Genomic DNA, 19,131 nt, shown 5'->3' with positions numbered 1-19,131 from the left:
TAAAGCCATGTTCTTCCACACTAGTATAACATTCCTTTGGTTGCTGTCTGTCCCCTCCAAAGTCATAGGTCTCTGGGGGGGAAAATCAAAACTAGTAAAAACTCTTTAATTTTCCTTAACTTGAGCGAAGTCTGGTCTCGGTGTATGTCTAACTTTACCTCTTGCAAACAAGAAGAGAAATCTTTAATATGGGTAAAGCCTGACCTTAAACATGAGAGTGGGTAGAATTACTCCTTAGCATAAATTAAAGGGTCATGTGTGTGTATAAAAACTTGAAAACATACCAATATTAATCAAAGTAATAGGTAATTAATTTAAAAATTTTATATTTATGTTTTAAGATACAAGTTGCGGTAGGATTAAGCACCTCCCCATATGTTTAGGCAGGGCAAAGCAATCTGGTATAAGGAATAGATTTCCAAGAGCCAGACAAAGCATTAAGGACAGCCCCTACTCCCATTGTTAGGAGTCTCACGGAGAGACCAAGGTACACAACTGTCATATGTATGTAGAAGGCTTAGGTCAATCCCATGCAGGCTCCCTGGTTGTTGGTTCAGACTCTGTGAGTTCCTATGAGCTAGGTTAGTTTATTCTGTGAGTTTTCTTGATCTTTGACCTCTCTGGCTCCTACAATCCTTAGATGACTGGAAGCAGGGGTGGGGGTGGGGAGGGCACTTTTCAGGACAGGTAGAAGGGAAGGGAAGGCAAGGGTAACTCCCACAAATCTACAAGGATGACCCTAGCTAAGATTCCTAGCAGTAGTGGGTACATAGCCCGAACTGGCCATCTCAGTTGTCCTCAGAGAGCCTTCATCCAGTGACTGATGGAAACAGATTCAGAGAACTTCAGCCAAACATTAGGCTGAACTCAGGGAATCCTGCTGAAGAGAGGGAGGAAGGATTGTAGGAGCTAGAGGGGTCAAGGAATATTATGTTTATTTTTATTATGATTTGCAATATTTTTAAATGTTATTTAAAAACTATAAATAACTGAGGACAGGGTCCGTGTAGTAGGCTTTGCTGTTGTTCACAGAGCTGTAATTACAACCTTGTACACCAAAGAACTGCTCAACAAATACCACTGAGCTGAACATTCCTCTCTGTTTCACTGTAGGGTGAACCAGGTCCTCCTGGTCCTTATGGTCCCCCAGGAGTCCCCGGTATTGGACAGCAAGGTGTGAAGGTAATGATACTTGCTTCATTGTCTATAGATGACTATTGAACTTATTACTGGACCGGGAAAGTGAAATGTAAACCCTGTTCAGTCATTTTTTCTGCAGCAGTTATGTACATTTTGGGCCTTTGGACACTGCAGCATCATGGTCTTGGACAGTTACCATAAGAATAACCAGAATAACCAAGACACATTTCGCTTTGGTTGGAATGAAAACTTCGCTTGTTCAAACACTCAGCCTCTCATAATGCACACGTGGTTACTTGGGCTTTAAACACTAATGTGTAAATATACTATTGGGAAGTGTAGCATCTGAATATGTAAACTACCACCTGCTCACGTCACATGAGCAGAACCTAGAGGCCCAACACACTGAGTAAATGCTGGCAGGAAAATTCGTAAGTAACTGTGAAGGTAGGGAGCATCCTGGGGTGCTCTGTGTCACACAGAACATATGAGAGAGCAGAGGAACATACTGATTTTAAATGGACTTTATGGTCTAGACAACAAGACTTTAAATCAGAACCAAAAGGGTGCAGTTCTATTCAGTATGCTTAGAAGGTAGTCAAATGCTGCCATACACAGCATTTCAGCAAGAACAACATAAAGACTCCAGGGTAGGTGGAGCTTATGTGGCAAATTACTGGAGGAAGATTCTTCGGAAGGAGATCAAGTCTGAAATAGAGCTTAAGGAGAGGGGAAATGGATAGCGTGGGGACAAGGAAGGAGTGGCATTTTAGGATAGTGGCAGGGACTAGCTCACATCTTACCTTGGCCATCTCAGAAACAACTGCAGTTCCTCTCCCCCGCTGCTACACTATCATTTGTAAGTGCTGGACACACTGGGTTGCACTTAGACCAGGGCTGGTGAGCATTTTAGGGCAATTTGTTTGCTTCAATTCACGTTCAAGCCCATTAGCCTCCTCTGAATATGTTGTTGTTGCTCTTGAACATGGAAAGTTTGGCTCTTTTGCTACTTCTCCCTGTTGAAATTGCCAGCACATTTTCTATCATCTTATTGCTTATTTAAAAACTCACAATGTAACTCTGCTCTTCCTGTCTCAGGGAGAAAGGGGCCAGGAAGGAAGAACAGGAGCCCCGGGACCCATTGGAGTCGGTGAACCAGGACAGCCAGTAAGTGCAAAAAAAATTGGAAAATACAATCCTTATGTGTTCATTCTGGTAAAAATAAATGGCCAAGTGACTCTGTTTTGTATGTTTTTGTGTTAAAGGGTACTTTAATAACAGAAGTATGTAAGAACTAGATCCACATTACTGTTCATGCATGAAATAAGGATATATACATGGTGTGGTAGTTTGAATGTAATTGGTCCGCATAGTCTCATAGGAAGTGGCACTATTAGAAGGTGTAGCTTTGTTGGAGTGGGTATGGCCTTCTTGGAGGAAGTGTGTGTCACTGTAGGGGCAGGCTTTGAGGTTTCCTGTGCTCAGGATACCGCCTAGTGTTTCAGTCGATTTCCTGTTGCCTGCAAAATGTAGGACTCTCAGCTACCTCTCCAGCACCACATCTGCCTGCATACTGCCATGCTCCCCATCATGATGATAACTGATTGAACCTCTGAAACTGTAAGGGAGCTAGCCCCAATTAAGTGTTTTACTTTATAAAAGTTGCTGTGGTCATGGTGTTTTTTCACAGCAATAGAAACCCTAAGACATATAATACGTATGTGTGATCTTTTCAACTGGTCTTCTCTCACTGTAAACTTTTGTAAGATTCATCAGCTTGGCAAAGGAAAAAGAGTTCTCATGTGTCAAAGTTTCCTAGGAGGTGACAGATCTGGATTAGGCCTACTGTCTATACATGGTGGTTGATATCACTGTAGCCCTGAGAACAATGGGGCTGGAATGAGGCTGAGGATCTTCTCATTACGTAATCCTTGAGAATGCTCTAAAGTTAGGATTGGTGATGGGACCAAGATCAAGCCTATTTTATTCACAGCTTCCACCTTCTGTAGCTTTGAAGTTTGCTATTGTTGGAAAGGGAAAAAAGGGTTCTGTCAAGAGAGATCTGCAGAGGAAATGAATAAAACATGACTTCTGTTGTGAGGATCTTTGTTAACTTCTCAAGTAATCTTTATTCTCAGCAAAGAACTGTCGCTGACTCACTGAGGCAGAAGCAAAAGCAGCTAGCTGCAGCAGTAGCCTCCCTGTGTGGTTTTGTAGTACATATCACCTCATATAATCACTAACAGAAACATGTTTCTTTGCAGTACCTGTGAATGAAACAGCAGTATATTGTCTGAGGTTTTGTTTTATATGACTGTGTGTGTGTGTGTGTGTGTGTGTGTGTGTGTGTGTGTGTGTGTGTTGCATATTTCAGGGCTCAAGGGGCCTGAGGAGGGCATTGGATCCCCTGGAGCTGGAGTTGCAGGTGGTTGTGAGCTGCCCCAATGTGGGCATTGGGACCTGAATTGGGTCTTTCTGCTAGAGTAGAAAGATCTCTAACTGCAGAGTCATGTCTCTAGTTCTCCAATTTGACTTCTTAATAGAATCTAGATATTTATCCCTTATTAGCATTGTTCTACATAATTTCATTCTACCTAAATTATTTTTGCTACAGTATTTTTTCCATTAACATTTATTTGGTTTTACCCATATCTTTAACAGTCTCGTTTATGATAGCTTCTCTCTTTTGTTCTCTCTCTCTCTCTCTCTCTCTCTCTCTCTCTCTCTCTCTCTTTCTCTCTCTCTTCTTTCTTTTTTAACTTTTATATTTTAGACAGGGTCTCATGTAGTCCAGGCTTGCCTCAAGCTTTTTATATAGCCAAGGATGACCTTGAATTTATGATTTTCCTGTCTCTACCTCTGGAGTGCTGGACTGAAATGTCCATCCACCTTCTTTTTTTGTGGTGCTGAATGTTGAGCCCTGGGCTTCATAGTGGAGCACTAGGCAAGTGCTCCACTAGCTGAGCTATATCCCCAGACTTTCACCATTTCCACTTGCCTGATTTCTTCCTTTTTTTTAGGAAGTGCATTTTTAGTAGCTGTTACACGTGAAAGTACATTAGAAGTAAGCTCAGTGTTCAGCATACATATTTTTATTTTCTATTACAGTATTAATTTCCAATTCCATTATTTTGTTTTCCATTTTAAACTTTTATTTGTTATTTGTGTGTATGCAGACATGCATGTTGTGGGGACACTCATGTGCCGTGGCACACATAAGAGTTAGTTCTCTACTTTCCTCACAGGTTCTGGGGAATTGAACTCAATTGACTTGGCAGCAATCCTCTTAACTGACTAAGCCTTCTCCCTGGCCCTTATATTCTTCTTTTTCTGGGTGGGTGGGTGGGTTTTGAGACAGGGTTTCTCTGTGTAGCCCTGTCTGTCCTGGAATTCGCTCTGTAGACCAGGCTGGCCTCAAACTCAGAGATTTGCCTGCCTCCCAAGTGCTGGGATTAAAAACATCCACCACCACAGCCCAGTGGCCCTTATCTTCTTAACAGTGATGGAAACCTGCATTACATGTTAATTCCACTTCCTACCACCACCAACTGTGTACTTTAAAATGTTTGCAATATGTTTATAATTTCTTAATAATTTATCCGTTATCCAGTTACGTCATACCTCGAACACAAATGAAGGCTTATGCTTCTTGCATCAGTCACACTTATGCTTCTTTAGCACCAGTCATAGTAGTCTATCTGCTCTCCCCTTGTGACCTAGGTAGAAACGGCTACAGGATCATCTAGGTCCATGTAGGCTGACACAAACTATTTCAAAGGGTCCTGGCCAAGGCTGTGCCTTCCGGAGCCAGGGATCACTGTGTAATTCTCTCAAGATGTCCTTAAGTGATGGCTTTGGTGACACAAGGGTAGTGAGGTTGGCTGTTTGATTGGCAGTCCCTTTGTTCTGGGAAGCCAGGGCAGCCCTAAAGTGATTTGCTCATTTAAAGGAAATGAACATCAGGAGTGCTTAAGAACTTAAAGAAGTTCTCATTAACTCTAATAGCGATTTATCAGCTTTAACAGTGCCTAACACCTACCCAGTGCCTCAGGGACAGGGGATCCTCTTTTCCCGTTTTTGCATCCACAGCAGCAGCTTACAGGCCTCTATAGAGTGCACCTCTTACTTTTGAGCCCTGAGATCGTCGTTGTTTTTCTGGGCTCAGTTGTGTCTTTATGATTCACTTGAGAGGAAATGTTATATTCCTTGTCCTTCTGTTTGTCGTCAGAACACTGTCACAGTGCTGTCAGAACATGCCATTCTTGTTTTCCAAGCTACAGTTATGCAAATTATACCGACACTCTGATGGTTTGTGCTTTAGCTGGAAAGGAAGATCATAACGAAGGTGAGGAAAAGCCCAGTACAAAAATGTTATGTCACAATGATGATAATAATAAAAAACCAACCATGTGAGTTTTGTAATTATTTAGAAGTAGCAAGAAGATTGGGAAAGATTCTGAGGAAGTTGCTTTGATTTTGCCTGTTTGCCTGATCATTTTGAGTGACCTCGCGGTTAGTACGACTCTCGGTGTCACAGTGATACAGTGTGCTGATAGCTGAGGTAGCATGTGAGCTCCAGTACCTAACTCTGAACTGTCAGCCCTAGTCTCTGTGTAATTACGCTGGTGTGGTGCTTATCCGGTAACTATAACTAATTCATAAAAAGTAAATTGGCCAAGAGTCTACAGGTAATTTCTCCGTGTGTGCAAGGTTATTCAGAGTACTTTCACTAAAAAGTATGCTCTGAAGTAGAACTCCAATTACTTTGAGGTTAAAAATAAAATAGATGACACTGTTGGAAGATAATGGCCAATTTTTACTATGCGTTAGCACACTAATGCTTGATTTTATTAAGGGAAGTTATATTATAAATATAATGAGCCATCATTTTTTATTCCATTGTTAATGTATCCATAAAGCTTTTCACTGATGAGACTGTACTAATTATGTTCCTGCATTATACAGATATTTGGTAAAAGCCAAATAAGTCTGTCATGGTTGCAATTGCTTCATGGCTTTTACAAAAGACAGTGAGATTATTTATGGAAGCCTTTGTATCTTTAAAGGGTGATACACAGGTCTGAGGTTGTAGTGGCTCAGTGGATAGAATGTTTGCCTAGCATGCAGAAGGCTCTGGGTTCAATTCCCAGCACTACACTGTGGTTGTTCAGTCTGTATCTCGGCACTATGGGGCTAAAGGCAGGAAGTTCAGGAGTTCAGGGTCATCCTCAGCTCCAGGGATTGGAAGTGGGTCTGAGCCACATGAGATCTTATCTAAACAAACACATACACAAGTTAAAATTCAGTAATAAAAATGAACTCCTCTATTTGTTTTCGGGGAGGTCACAAGGGTGGGGGTGGACCTGGGAGTACTGGGAAGTGAGTGTGATCCGGGTGCATTATGTGAAATTTCCAAAAAATCAATAACAATTTACGCTAAAATATAAAAATAAAAATTATGCATAACCATTTGCAAATAAGCGTTTTGTAAAATGGTAGTTTGCACTGCCCAATAAATCGAAAGCATCATTCTTCTAGCCCAAGCACCTGTTATTTCTCTCCTCTGGTTAATAACCACCTTCCTTCATTTCTGCTTAGCTGAAGGACCTGAGAGTGTACCAACAGTGTAGACTATCACTTCAGCTTGTGCTGATTAAGTCTTGGTTCACTGGTTTGGAAATCACCTAACTGTGTGCCCATGAGGATTAGCTCTGTCCTCAGGGCTTGGAATCAAGAGTTACTTAGAGTGCCAATATGCTTGCTTTAACCTCAGCTGACATGTTCTAGATATGCAGAGAAGGAAGGAAGCGGGACTGATGCTGGTTCTGTTCAGTGTGCCTCTCTGCACACTGTTCAATGTAAGCCAATCCCCCAGAGACTGGATTATGTGCAGACTTCCAGAAAAGGACAGATGTAGCAGTTGTGGGATTCAAATCCCCTTCTTTTAGTCAACCCTAGAAAGTATGTATTGGGTGATTAGTACTTAGCATTAAGTACTAAGTTTAGCATTAAAAAGACTAAACTACTTATTTGAGCTCACATTGTTAACATGTGGTACAACTTACTGTTGTACCTCAGTCTACAAGTCCCTGAAATCAGCTTTTAACTATCAGAAAAGACTGTTTACTCCCCAAGACCAGTAGTGGGTCTGTCTGCTATTCCTGGATCCCAGCACAGTTCGTTTTACCAACTGGGCATTTGATATATTATTTAGCATTCTGCTGTTGTTATAAAATGCTATTCCCGGAGTTGCTGTGATAAAATGCCATTCCCAGAGAAACCTGGTAGAGGTGGTGGTTGGAGTATTTCAGCTTATAGCTTATAGTTCATCATTGAGAGAAGCCATCCATGGTGTAAGTTCAAACAGAAACCTGGCAACAGGAACTGAAGCAGAGGCCATGGAGGGAAAGCTGCTTACTGGCTTGCTCTCCATGTCTTGCTCAGAATGCTTTCTTATACAGCTTAGGACCACCTGCCCAGTGGTAGCACCATTCACAGTGGACAGGGCCCACTCATATCAACAATTAATAATAATAAATAAAAGCTACCCTGCAGATATGCCCACAGTCCAATCTGATGGAGGCAATGCCCCAGTTGAAGTTTCTCTTCATAAGTGACTCTAGTTTGTATCAAGTTGACAAGAATTAACCAGCACAGTTAATTGACCCTTGTCAACTTGACTACAAAGCTCTGTAGCAGAGACATAAAAAGTGAAGGGGTCATGGAGAGAGTCTGAGGCCTGGCACCATGTGGCAGGGTTGGAGTTCCTGAGGTTAGGAGGTTATTGGTAGAAGTACAGCCTTGATTGCTGTGGAAGCCTCAGGATTGAAGGGTTGTGGAAGAAGTCGAGCTGTGGTACTAGTTGGCAGAACTGGAGTTCCTGAGTCTGGAGAGGCCATTGGTGAAGGTGAAGCCTCAGTTACAGTGGAGACCCTCGCATATTGGAGATGACAGGGCAGTGGGATGACCACTGAGGACAGTGGCAGATGTGGAGTGAAGCTGCCCTGGGCCTAATAGATCATCTGTGTGTGCTATGGATGGCAGAGCTACAGAAGCAGGACTGCCCAAGTCCTTTGGAGTTCAGAAGATCATGAGTGAGTTACAGATGCCACACACTGATCTACAGGACTTGAACTACACTGCTGAACTTCGGTTTTGCTGTGATCTGATTGTTACTGTGCTCTAGTCCTTCTTAGAATAAGAATAAAAAGTATGTAACTTATTTTAGATTTTTAAAGGATCCCATAGATAAAAGATTTTAAAATTCTAAAGAGAACTTGGACTTTGAAAGTGTTGAAAATTATGACTAGGAATTGTAAACTTTGAGACTGTTTTATGTTGTATTATTAACATGAGTTCTTGAGAACAAACAAAGGAAAGGTTATGATTTAATAGTGATGTGTCTGTGTGTAGAGTTGACAAGAGTTAGTTGTGTTGCTTAATTGTTGTCAACTTGACACAAACTAGAGCCATCTAGGAAAAAGGAAGCTCAATTGAGGGACTTTTTCCGTTAGATTGCCTGTGGGCATGTCTGTGGGGGCATTTTCTTCATTGCTAATTGATGTGGGAGCACCCAGACCACTGTGGGTGGTGCCATCCCTACACAGGTGGGTCTAAGATACATAAGAAAGGCAGAGGAGATGAGCCAGTAAGCACCAGGATTTCTGCTTCAGTTTCTGCTTTCCAGTTCCTCCTTGAGCTGACACCATAGCTTTCCTGGATGATGGGCTGTAATTTGCAAACCAAATAAACCCTTTCCTCTCCAAGTTGCTTTTGTAAATGGTGTTTTATCACACCAATAGAGAAGCAAACTATTAAATTTGGTGAATGTTTGTTGAATGAATAAGTGAACTCAATACACACATTCCTCTAATTTAATGTAATTTTGTTTTTTTCATTTGTTCTGTCATTAGTGGAGAGTAAATTGTTAATACTTTTCTTAAATTATGTAATATTAGCTTGGCACTTCTCAGTTTAGTTTACAATCTAGTTTTTATGCTCATTTTAATTTTTTTCTCTAATTAATTGCTCGGCCATTAGAGCAAACTGTCATAGATATTAGACTTTTGATTAAGGTTTTGGAGTTAAAAGCTAGTTTTCCCATAAGCATTGCAATTTAAATTAAATTCCATGTTAGCTTTTTCTTTTAATTAAGTCTTTACTAAGTAGGCTATGTATAAATAATAAAGACCAACTTAAAATATGCAATATTAAGAAAAAACAAAAAATGTGTTTAAGACTGGGATAAAATCAGGTTTATATTTGTTTTGTCTGTTTGTTTTTGAGACAGGGTCTCTCTATGTAGTCCTGGCTATATAGACCAGGCTGGTTTTGAACTTACGGAGCTCTGCCTGCCCCAGTCTCCCACATGCTGGGGTTAAAGGCATGCACCATCACACAGCTTGTTAATTGTTTTCTGACATGAGAATGAGTGAGGCACATCATGCTGAGTCCTGTCCTGCTGCCATTCTTGTGCAGAAAACGTCTCTAAAGCTTCTGGCATGTGTGCTGGAGATCTGAGCTCATGATTGTCCAGCAATGACTTTACCCTCTGGTCATCTCCTCAGTGTCTAAAACTAAAAATATTTTAATTTTTGTTTATTTTTTTATCTATGTTGGTTTTTGCCTGCATGTATGTCTGTGCACCATGTGATGATGTCCAAGGAGACCAGAAGAAAAGTGCTGGATTTGAAACTGGAATTATAGACAGTTGTGAGACATCATGTGGATGCTGGAAATCAAACCAGGTCTTTTGGAAGAGAAGCTAGTTCTCTTGACCTCTGACCGTCTTTCAGTTCCCCAAATAGGAATTTTCAAAGGTCAAAAAGTTTCCCTCCTCTTGGGGAATATGGGGATGAATAGAAAAGGAGAAACTTTTGGAACACAATTTAAGCTATTACCTCTAATAGATGGATTGATAGTGTTCCCTGGATAAGGCAGTTGGCCTGAGATAGTAGTCCACTGAATGGTCCACAAGTTCTAAAGCCAGCACACTGCACCACAGTCAGCACACTGCACCACAGTGATTCACATCTGTAACCTCAGTACTGTTGGGGTGGAGACAGGTAGACCCTGAGGCTCACTGGCTAGCCAGTGTAGACAGAAACCATCAGCTCCAGATTCAGTGAGAGAACATGTCTCAGAAAGTAAGGGGGAGAGCTGAAGAGATGGCTCAGCAATTAAGAGCATGCATTGCTCTTGTGGGGACTCAAGTTCAATTCCCAGCACCCAGGTCAGATGCTGTCACAACTGCCTGTAACTCCAGCTCCAGGGGACACCCTCCCCCATACACATACACACACATTAAAATAAAATGCCTAGTGTTGATGCAAACCCGTGTTTTCTTTCAGTTTTCAATGAGTGAGTTTTCTGGCAGCCCACTTTACACTGCACTGTTTCCTTCCTTACTGTGGGAGAAGCCCTCACCTCTCCTGGAGCCTTTCTGAGAGAAGCTATGAGGACTTCTTAAAACCATCGAGACTGAACACCATGTCCCCCCAGTAGTGATCTTAGGAAGATATAGAATTTATGCACAAAATTGTCTGTGAGTTCACCCAGCTCCAAAAATAGCTGAAGTTTGTCAGGTCAGAAAGTGGAAACAGTAGTCATGCTTCTCATGGGCCTGTCTCCACAGGCTTTTTCCCAGGCTCTCCCAGTGTTTACTCAAGCAAGTAAGTCGCTTTGTATTCTTCTTTTGACCACATAGTCCTGGATTTCTTGTTTCATGGGATGTGTTTTCTTACCCATATTCTGAGGTGTTGTAGAGTATTATTGTAAGATGTGTTGCATTTGTTTGCACTGTAGACCATTTGTTTAATGATGCAAAGATGTGTTGCATTCTTTTATGTTGCATTTGTTTAATTCTGTAAAGTTGTGTTACTTTGCCTGTCTAAAACACCTGATGGTCTGATAAAGAGCTGAATGGTCAATAGTGAGGCAGGAGTGAGGATGGGGGGCTGGCAGGCAGAGAGACTACATAGAAGGAGAAATCTGTGAGGAAAAGAAGAAAGAGCAAGAGATCAAGGAGAGGAGGATGCTAAGGGCCAGTCATCCAGCCACCCAGCCAGCCATGGAGTAAGAGTGAAAGTAAGATATATAGAAGAAAAGGAAAAAGCCCAGAGACAAAAGGTAGATGAGATAATTTAAAGTTAAGAAAAGCTGGTAAGAAACAAGCCAAGCTAAGGCTGGGCATTTATAATTAAGAATAAGCTTCTGTGTATGATTTATTTGGGAGCTGGGTGGTGGCCTCCCCAAAGAGTAAAGAGCCAAAAGAGAAAGAGCAAAAACAACCAACAACACTGAAGCATTGTTTGTTTCCATTTTCTTCTAATTTGAAGACAGCTAGAGGCTCTTATGCCTTTCAGAGAGAAGGAATATTGAATGCAGTGAGGATCCTGTTACTCACAGGCCCTTACAGCTGATCAGTATGGATTGCACTAGAAGGATTCTTACTAAAAACGGAGTGGGACTACATCATCACCATGTCTGTGGGAACTGAAACTGACCATTCTCTTCTGGTGTTTCCCCCTTCATCTTATCACCTCCCATCCTCACCCCCATTCTCTTCCCCCACCCTCTATTACCCTAACCAGGGTCCCCGTGGTCCTGAGGGAGCACCAGGAGAGAGGGGCCCACCAGGAGAAGGATTTCCAGGACCAAAGGTAACAAAAGCTTCTGAACCAGTGGAAAAAGTACTTTGTCTTACATGGCCATGAATTACAAACTGTTAGAAGCCAAGTGTTCTCCTGGCCATTTTCACCCCACTAAGTAAAGAATATGCAAACTTCCCCATAACATGAAAGCACATAAGCATGAAATTTATAATTATAAAATAAGTAATCAGCAGACTTGCATTTTGTGTAATTACTGTATATTAATTAGAAAATTATCTTAGTTTATAGGCATTAAAGCTGCAAGCATTTCTTTTGGGTCCAGAAGTTAAGTTTCTGAGTGTAGCTATGGCAACCTTTGTCTCACAGCTTTGTTTTACTAACTCAGATAAGAAAGAGAGTCTAACACCTCAGTTTTAATAGTATTGCTGTCAACATCATAAGAAGAGTAACTTTATCACAAAGAAAGAACAAGACATTCTGAAAGACCCACTGCTGACCTGGAGTTGGGAAAACAGGCTTCCTACTGTTTCCTCTACCCTGTGTGTTGGCCATTTTTTCTGTAAAGGTCCAAAATGGCAGGTACTTCAAGCTTTATGAGTCCCTGAAAACTGTTGCAATGACTCAGCTTTATGGTAGTCTGAAAATAGCCACAAACAATGTATAAATAATGGCATGTGGATGACTAATAAAACCATATTAACAGAAGTAGGCAGTGGGGTCTGATTAGTGGTCTGTGGTTGGCCAACCCTTGGTCTTCAGTCTATAGCATATCTGCCAGCAGCCACATAGAAAACAATTTTCGAAGGTACTTTGGGCCCTAGCCACAAAATTTTAGAATAAGAGACACTTTTGAAATCTTTCTTCATTTCTAAAGTCTCTCTCTGAAACATACATGTTGAGGTATACACACAATCCTGAGAACCATATGCTGCTCTCCCAGTGTCTAAGAACCCCTTAGAATGTGTCATTCTTTCAAGTCACTGAGGTCTGAGCTCTCAGCTACAGCTACATGCTCTAACCATCTCATTCTTACCATTTTACTCATCTTACTAAGAGATACTCTTCAGAGCTTAGAGCATCTCTCTACCATGATAAACGTTTGGTACCCATGAGAAACCCACGTTTCAAGAGGGGAAAGCAGTTAACTAAAGCAATAGACACTAAATTGTGAGTGATAGATGGGTTAAATTTTAAAAGTTGTCCTTGTTAAATTTATTATAGACTGGAAATAATATGTGGTATAAGGTGACCTTAAGTCACCTTAAGGTACTAACTATCCAAAGAATCACTCTTAAGAAGGCAGATCAAATGCAATTTATTACTATATTTCAAAAGTTATGTGTAGCTTCTTCAATGCTTTGGTACCTAGTAGATTTCTATTTATGTCTCACCCAAGTAATCTGGAAAATTCAAATAGCCAGAATATTTCTCTTTATATCTCTGTGCGTTAAAGCAGAGGAGGGGGTGAGAATATTATGCTAAATACTAAGATACTGGAAAGTATAATATTCCAGGGCATGCCTTAATGGTATGCCCAACATATTTTATACTGTATAAAAGTGATACAATGGGGTGCTAGAGAGATTGTACAGTAATTAAGAGTACTACTTGCCCTTCCAGAGGACCCAGGTTTGATTCCTTGCGCTCGCATGAGGATTCATGACCACGTGTAACTCCAGTTCCAGGGGATCTGATGCCCTCTTCTGGCCTATGATGGCATCAGGAATGTACGTGGTGCACAGACTTACATGCAGGCAAATCATTACCCATACATATGCTACATTCTGGAATAGTAATAATAATAACCCAGGGCACTGTATTGGCTCCTGACTTATCAAGGAAAAGACCTAGTATCCTCAGTGATGCTTTAGGATCAAGTATACAAGGTTGCATTCTGGGTAAAACTTCATCAGAACACTTTATTTTCCCACTGGGCAGACTAATAGGAATTTTAATAGATAGCTAATTTGCAATGGTATAGGAAATAAGTAGTTAAATTATGGTGTTTCAGTTTTATTTCTGTTTCTGTGATAAAATAACCTGATAAAAAGCAACTTATAGGATGAAGCTTACTTTAGCTCAGAATTTCAGTTTAGGGTCCATCATAGCAAGGAAGTCACAGCAGCAGGAGCTTGAGAGAACTGGTCCTACCCCACCCTCAATCAAGAACAAGGAGAGAATGGATGCACGCACAGCCACATGCTTACTTGCGCATGTTCAGTTCTGTTTCTCCACTCATCCGAAGTTCACTCCTTAGGGATGGGCGCCACTCACAGAGGGCTGTGTCTTCCCATATCGATGAACTGACTCAAGATACCCCCCCCCCCCCGCCCCGGCCCAGACATGCCAACAAGACATTCCAATGTAGACAATCTTTCATTGAGACTTTTCCTGGGTGATTCTACATTGTGTCAAGTTGAGAATTAAAGCTAACCAACATGTATGACTATGGAGAGGAATGCAGTTGTAGTTCCCTCTTTTTTAGAAAACAGTCTTAGTTTTTACTCTTGGTTCTAATGAATGCATTAATTGAATTTCACTTCTGACTGATTCATGTGGCTTCATTTTCTCATAAAGGCAGAGGGTACTAAGACGTTATAGACATTATTATCAGGGCAGAACAAGTGGTTCTCATAGCTTATTCAAGATTTTCCATGAATCCTTATAACCTTACATTTTTAGTGAATTTTTGTATATTCAAACATTGATTCAGTAATCGAACTCCAGCAAGCATTAGTTCACAGGAGAGACAAATTTTCCTTATCACCATGGATCCGTTTTCATCATTAGTAAGGAAAAGAGGCTTGTTGTCATTAGTCACACTACATGATTGATTGGTTCTCTGATGGAATTGGAATTTAGCTCTTTTTCAGCTTGAGTGATGCTGTGTACGTGCTTTCTTGGACAGACTCATTCCTGTTTAAATGTTAAAAACAACCCAATTTTTTTCTGAGTTGCAAATCTCAAAGTTAGAAATACTAATTTTGAATAAGCAGTGAGTTTGGGTGCTTGATTTGAAGGAACTGTAATATAAACTCTTTTAAAAGTCTTAGTTTTCTTTGTGTATTGATACCTTTTCAATTTGCTTTTAGGGTGAAAAGGGTTCTGAAGGACCAATTGGCCCACAAGGATCGCAAGGCCTGTCAATCAAAGGGGATAAGGTATTGCATATGAAGTATATGATGGAAGCCATCATAAAGTAAAATTATTTTTGACATTGCTCCTTATTCATGTGCAATTTGGGTTGCATATAATAAGACAACCATCCCACACAGGTATCTAGTAACTATACTAGTAAGTTTGAGGTGTTTTGCTATGCAGGATGAATTATGATGTGAAAATTCACACTATTTATATTTCAAATAATTCCTCACTTATTTGAGTTCTAACTTTCAGTGCATTCTTTTATCAGCAATACATCTTTGAAACCAGATATTAGCAAAAGATATTTCTTGATAAAGAACACAGTTGTTGAAAGTATATTGATGGAGCGTGTATATTGATGGAAGGAGAAACAATGCAATTATATTATGATCTCAAAAATTAAAAAAACATATTTACAATAATATATTACATGAAAATGTATCTATGCACCTATGAATCTATCCTATATCCTTGGGCTCTCACTCAAAAACATTATCCTTAAAATGAAGCTAGAGTAAGGGAACTTGTTTAAGAAAACTAGCTTTGCTTCCTATAAAAGCAGAGACCTTCAGAGTTGGCCTAACATTAGGCAAAGGTTATAGGCTCATTGCAGTGAGGAAGACCCATGCTGGTGGAAGTACCAACTCAGGACAAGGATGCAAGGCTAAGGTTTCCATAGGATTTGAGCTTGTGTTGGTGGTTTGAGGCACATTCACGAAAACACAAGCTGGCTTTGGATTGGATGCTCTAGGGAGGGGAGAGAATCTTATGATTATTTCATTACTCTCCTCTAGAAGTTGTGGGAAAATAGTTGTGGATGAGTTGTGACTGGTTAAATGTAATAAATAGTAGAAGCACCCAAATTTAGACAATATATGAGATGTCTAACCATTTGTTGAGATTTGAACATTTTTTTTTTATTATTATTAGTTTGCCTGTGTTCAGACATGATGACAGAGTACTCTTGCTTCCCTATGGTCCACAACACTGTCTGGTGTTTGTGGTTTGTGAACTCCTGTTCAGCCCTGTAGCCTCAATGCCAGGTTCTAGCTAGCAGAAGCTGCCTTACTCCTCACTAGTAATTTGTTTACCTTAAAGGGCTCAGTGATTAAGAGTGGAACTGAAGTTGGCGATAGAAGCTACTAGAAGTTGATCAGACCCTAAAGAACAGTGGGAGTGAAAGTTGTCATACACACACACACATACATAATTAAAAGGTCATGAATTTTAGAAGGAATGGAGGGCACATGAGCCATTGGGGGAGAGAAGATGGGATAGAAATGATGTAAATACAACATTCATGTATGAACTTGCAGGGAATAATAAAATAGATGTAAAAAGAGATGTATGCAAAAACTAGAGACCTCATGTCAATCATGAGTTATTTATCTGTCAAGCTCTAAGCATATCATTATATTATTTATATTAGAATAGCAACTGATAAGATCATCTCAAGTGTTGAGTTTCAATCATGAGTGATATATTCTCTTCTGACTGTAATTAGCAAAAGCAATGATAAACAGTGAGTCATGCAAATTTTAGATCTAATATAATTCTTGGTTCAAATAGCTCAACTCTAAGTGTAACTACAGCTGTAAAATACTTCTTTCTTCCTTTGGAGTTGTGAGAACATGGTGGTTGTTGTGACCTCAGTACATTAACCTTCCAAGTGTTACTGTGACATGGCATATGTGCTCTCACATCTGGAGTTCATGCAAAGAGAACTTTGAAATACCTGGACACTGTTACGTAGAAAAGCTTTTATTTGCTGTTCTCTTACAAAACCGACTCTGTCTGCTCTTCCCTTACTGGTCTTTTTTTCTTTTCCCATTATTTTAGGTAAAATACAAAGTTCAGAAACTTTGGTGTGTGATTCAAGTGACAATGTAGTATTCCTATCTTAAGACTCACAAATATGTAATTGGTTAAAAAATGACGAAGTACTTATGACACAGATATTTATTGATTTATTTTCTTTAATAAAATTATTAATTGTATATGTGGTACTGTGTAATATAAAGACATTTTCATACAAGTATATATTATATGTTGGGCATATTTCCCTTCCCATAATCCTCCTCTCTTCCATCCAGGAGTTCCCACAGATAGTTGTGCTTCTACTTTGAAGTCACATGTGCATACAGGATTGTCTAGGAACATGAACAAGAGAAAACATATGTTTGTCTTTCAAAGACTATCTTAATTCTCTTTGTATCATTCTCTCCCATTGTATCCATTTAAAAACATTTATTTGTTTATGAGTTACTTCATGTGGTGGTCAGAGGATACCTTTGTGGAGGTGGTCTTCTCCTTCCACCTTTACACGGGTTCCAGGAATCAAACTCAGATCACCAGGCTTGTGTGCCCAGCACCTTAGCCACTGGGCCATCTTGCTGGCCTAGTTGCTTCCATTTTTAAAAAATTGGGGCCTGGAGAGATGACTCAGCTGTTAAATGGTAGGCTCACGACCAAAAAAAATTTTTTTTTTTTTTTTGCAAATGATATAACTTCATTCCTATGGCCGAAAGAGTTCAATTATGTAGGTATACCACATTTTCTTTACCCATTTCTGTGTTGTTTAACATCTAACTTGGTTTCCTAACTTAGCTATTATGGATAGTGCTAGATCAAACACTGATGACAGCATAGACATTTAATTGTAAACTCTGCATGAAGGGGGGGGGTCTTTGCTTTCTTTACTGACTAACTGCAGATTGCTGGTTTTGAGTTGGATTCTGGAGTCAGCAGGCTTGAAACTGACTACTGTCATCTTGCCGTTCTTGAAGGTCATCTGGGAAGTGGAGACACAGAAAGGAGTTTTAAAGATGATTGAACTAGACAAGGCATGACACCCACTGAGTACAGGGCCCCTGGGGACTAAGGGATCAAGTTCTGAGTCAGGACAGTCTATCTCGGATCAAAACTAGACACATTTTTATTCTAGGGCATGTCTCGACACAAGTTTAACATAGTTAATTTAATTTATATAAAATCTGATCCAATGATGTGATTTTGTTCATAAATAACTATTCCACCCAAGTTGCCTGCCTATCTTTTTGAACCAAATGTCACTGGCACATAGGCACACCTGGTCATTTTCCCCTATGGCTGTTTATACATAACTAAAGCAGCAACCTTCAGTCACAAAGCAGACCTTATGTTGGATGTCAAGTCAAAAAGATTCTTTATTCAACCTTTTGAGAAAACGTATGTTAACTGGGTCTAGAGCTATAGGCCTGTAATTCCAGCTACTCTGGAGGCTTAGGTAGGGGCATCACAGATTCAAGACTGGACCACAGAGTAAGTTCAAGGTCAAAACAGCATTGAGAACTCTTATATCAAAATAAAAGGTAAAAAGAAAGTTGGGTGTCTGTCTCAATAATAGAGAGCTTGCCTCACATGAATCAGGCCTTAAATCCAGTATCAAGTACTCTGCCAGAAAATATTGGCTCTCCCCAATGTAGTCTAAATATAATTGCCACTTAAACGAACACAAAGCATGTTTGTCCATGCTGCTCAATGGCACATTTCTCAATCGGTGCCTTTGCCCTGACTGTGGTATTTACTGACACCCCCCCCCCCCTTTGAAGCCGTCTCTTTTCTTGGCCTCTCTGGATGCTCTTAGTCCACATTGCTGTTCCATTTCTCTAACCTCTAAAGACTGGAGTTCTAGAAGGACTTGCCTCTGACCTCAAGTTTCTTGGTCAAGTCAGCCAGGCATGGCATTAACTACTGTCATTATTTTGAGGGCCCTCAAACTGAAATCCCTAGTCCCTCTCTCTCTCACTTAGTGTCTTCACTTAGATGTCAGTTTTAGGCTTCTCAAATTGAACAAGTCTGCTACACAGCTCCAGGTATCCCTCCACCTCCAGCCTTGCTTCTGTGGCTTCTCTTTCTCAGTAAGTGGTAACTCCCTTCCTTCAAAAACTATGGAGAAATCCTGGGTGCTTCCCAGTCGGCAGCAAATTCTCTTAGCTCTACTTCATAAGCAACCTAGGGCCTGAGTGCTCTCTCATGAACATCCTTTTTTTTTTTTTTTGAGACAGGGTCTCACTATGTAGCCCTGGCTGGCCAAGAACTTGCTATGAAGACTCGGCTGATATCTGACTCACAGAGATCCACCTGCCTCAGCTTCCTGAGTGCTAGGATTAAAGTAGAAGTCACTAGTGAGGGCACACCACCACACCTGCCCTCACTGGTAATTTCTACTTTGTTTTCTTGGAGAAGTTTGGGT

General features: G+C 40.4%; 1 protein-coding gene across 1 annotated transcript in view; it reads left to right on the top strand.

Annotated features, from left to right (window-relative positions):
• The window catches only part of Col28a1 (collagen type XXVIII alpha 1 chain), a 160,228-nt gene that overhangs the window by 39,868 nt on the left and 101,229 nt on the right, over window positions 1-19,131 (top strand). The window contains exons 12-15 of the mRNA XM_059256514.1: window positions 1,114-1,182; window positions 2,239-2,307; window positions 11,733-11,801; window positions 14,846-14,914. Of these exons, the coding sequence (XP_059112497.1) occupies window positions 1,114-1,182; window positions 2,239-2,307; window positions 11,733-11,801; window positions 14,846-14,914 (276 nt within the window). The remainder of the gene's footprint in view (window positions 1-1,113; window positions 1,183-2,238; window positions 2,308-11,732; window positions 11,802-14,845; window positions 14,915-19,131) is intronic.

This window comes from Peromyscus eremicus, chromosome 3 (assembly GCF_949786415.1).
Source record: "Peromyscus eremicus chromosome 3, PerEre_H2_v1, whole genome shotgun sequence".
Taxonomy (NCBI): Eukaryota; Metazoa; Chordata; class Mammalia; order Rodentia; family Cricetidae; genus Peromyscus; species Peromyscus eremicus.
Note: the sequence above shows the minus strand (reverse complement) of the source record. Positions and strands in the feature narration are given on the sequence as shown.